The sequence below is a fragment of the Cebus imitator genome, unplaced genomic scaffold (genome assembly GCF_001604975.1).
Source record: "Cebus imitator isolate Cc_AM_T3 unplaced genomic scaffold, Cebus_imitator-1.0 Scaffold98, whole genome shotgun sequence".
In the NCBI taxonomy this organism is placed as follows: domain Eukaryota; kingdom Metazoa; phylum Chordata; class Mammalia; order Primates; family Cebidae; genus Cebus; species Cebus imitator.
In genome coordinates, this window is record NW_016107413.1 from 2,239,493 (window position 1) to 2,242,660 (window position 3,168).

General features: G+C 33.6%; 1 protein-coding gene across 1 annotated transcript in view; it reads right to left on the bottom strand.

The window, feature by feature from the left end:
- AKAP9 (A-kinase anchoring protein 9) overlaps nt 1-3,168 on the bottom strand; it is a 219,170-nt gene that overhangs the window by 64,712 nt on the left and 151,290 nt on the right. The window contains exon 24 of the mRNA XM_037741311.1: nt 1,710-1,942. Coding sequence (XP_037597239.1) covers nt 1,710-1,942 — 233 coding nt within the window. The remainder of the gene's footprint in view (nt 1-1,709; nt 1,943-3,168) is intronic.

Genomic DNA, 3,168 nt, shown 5'->3' on the forward strand with positions numbered 1-3,168 from the left:
AAGAAATCAGCCAATCAGCCTATAAGGCAGATACTTGTCCAGTGCCCTGATACTCAGAAATTTTGCTCAATGAATGACTCATCTTAAGCATCAAGTCCTACAGTAAACTTTACTCGGTCCCCACCATACCCCAATACGTCACATGCTGCTTTCTTCTCTGGTCTCAGAGTATCCTGTAAAAAGCTATTTTCCTGAATTTCTCTTTCACTGAAAACACAAAGATATTACAGCATACATCCCAGCTGTTTTACATTTTGTTATAAGTGAAAAAATATGAAGGTTAAAAGGAAGTATACTATTATAAAGTAGAACTGAATAATGACATGTTGAAGAGGAAAGTGAAATATAAGTTATTTCACAAAGATATTACACATCATTCTATGTCAATCTGTTAAAAATAGTCATCAGATTCAAAATTAAAAATAACTAAAAAAACAATTTTAGTTATTAATTAATGAGACTATTCTGAAGATGCCATACTACACTGGATTAACTAAACTACTCATAATTTATAATAACATCGAATGGCTTTAAACATCTATCCATGGAAGATTAAAAACTGAACTGAAACTAGTTTAGAAGAAAGTTTTTAAAAACACTTATTCCCAATGCTGAAAAATATTATTCACTTAAGAAATACCTCATTTTTATTACTTTTTTAACCTGATGTCAACAACTAGTTCAACATTTTATATAAAAGATGATAGTATAGTGCTTCAAAATTAAGCCAGAACAAGGTGAACATTATACTAACAATCCACAGATTAGTGGTTCTCCAACTTTAGTGTGAATCAGAGTCATGTAAAGGACTTGCTAAAAACACAGGTTGCTGGGCTCCCAATTTCAGTAGGTCTGGGGTGGGGTCTAATAATTTACATCTTGAAGATATCACCAGGAGATGTTGATATTGCTGGTTAGGGGTTGTACTTTGAGAAGTCTCTGCCATCAGTTACTACTCTATACAAAGCTTTTGTGATCTATTTAGTGATATTTCAATTATAATAATACGGTAGAAGCTAAATAACAGTGTGAATTTAGTATTTAACAAATTGGGAAAAATCTGGAAAATGCCATGGTCAGACTCCTCCTGTACTTCACTACCTGGTCACATTAACAGACGGTTGCTATGAGCTGTGGTCTTGGCCTGGGGAACTGAATGTTTCAGGGGGAGCCCACACACTTGACTGCTGACAAATTTTGGACAAGTTTCTCTCCAGTAGCCTGTTAGGAACAAGTGGCCTATTGGAACCACTGACCACTTCTGATTTATTTAACATTCTTCATGGTGCTTACCAAAAGATAAATACTACACTGCATTAACTAAACTGCTCATAATTTACAATGGCATCAAGTAGTAGCAACAGTATTAACATTAGGCAAGATCGAGGTCAAAAGTACTTAAAAGTGGTCAAGAAACAAAAAGTATTAACAGTTGTTTTCATATACGAAAGTACAAATCACAGAAATTAAATACTAATATACCTGAAATAAGCAACAAACAAAACAAAAGCAGGATCATGTAGGAATTCAGAATCATTTCTACTATACAACTTCCATAGAACAAAAGGGATAATTAAGATGCATATGCCTTCAAGCTTCGAAAGTGCCAAACAGCAACCAATGAAAATACCTAAATTAGCTCAGTCGAGAGAGTGAGATAGCATATTGTACTTCAAACTCAGTACGTATCAGCAATATAAGAAGGTTACCTGACTACTAGTTTCACTTATGGCTTCTAGGAGTTTTTCAACTGCTGCTTGTAGTCGAGAGCTAATATTCAGCATAAGTTCTTCATTTTCAGGGTCTATTTCAGTTCCAGCAAAACCACTCCTAACGAGTCGTTGTGACAGCTCTGTTCCTTCCTCAGTTACTTTTGACCACATGCTAATGTCATTTCTTGGCATATCACTTCCAGAATAAGAGGGAATGGATTCATCTGTAACTAGATTAACAGTATTTTAAAGGCATAAATTAATTATAATAATTAAAATTTTTAAAGTTATAAAATAAAATCAAACTAAAACTTGAAATCATGGAAATTGTAAGGTCTTTTAAAACAGTGTGGTAACAAAACAAATACAAGATACAAATACAGAATATAATATTATTCAATAACCAAGCAAAAGAATGAGAAATGTTATGCTAATAGGAATTTCCAGAAATTGATATTTGGGTCACTCAGTATTTTTTTCCTTGAAAAAACTTCTAAGATGCCTTTCAACAGAAATTTACTACATGCTCACCATGTAGAGTTTGCTAAGTAATAGGAACATATAGGTGACAAGATCTGGTTCTAACCCTCAATGAATTTACAGTGTAATGAGGAAATACATAAACAATCACAAGAAAAGAAAAGCATTGTGCAGTAGGACGTTCCAGGTGTACAGATGGATACAGACACGTGCCTGAATTTGTCTGATGCAGGCTGACTTTTGAGCCCACATTGGGCAATATCACCTGCTTTGGCTACACAGTAAACGGGACGAAGATCATTTTGTTGCTTGCTACTTTTTTAAGAGAAATACTGGGATAAGATTAGACTGATGAGCAGTTCTAATTTAACTATGGACGTTGTTATTCACATTACCCACACTATTTTTATTTCTTATGTAAAAAAAATTGAGTTTGCATGGGCAGAAGATAAGCTTTACAAGTATTTTCTCTAAGCTAAAATAAAAGCATAGGTTATTCACCACTGGTACAAAATAGTCATCCATGGCAAATGTTACAGCTCAACAGTGAAATTTCCTGAAGAGGCATTACCTATTCTTTTATTACACGAAGTATATATTTGTTATCAGTACCTATTCAAAATTAACAAACTAAAGCAGAAGAAATCTTAACGTACCAGGTGCTTGGAATAAGTGCTTGAATATCAGTTTGACACATGCACTCAAAATAAGAACTATTTATTAGAACTTATCTTGCTAAAGTACCTGGTGCCATATTGAGTTTTCTTAATCTGTGTTGTAATGCCATTCAGATACAGCTTCAGACACAAGATCTGAATTCAGCACAATTCAATATTCACTAAGCATGTCCTCTTTATAAGCTACTGGCTGAGGAGTCCAAAATAGCATTTTAGGGCATGATTTTAAATGTTTGCCATTATATATAGGTTTATCTAATTCTTTTTTTTTTTTTTTTTTTTTTTTTGAGATGGAGTTT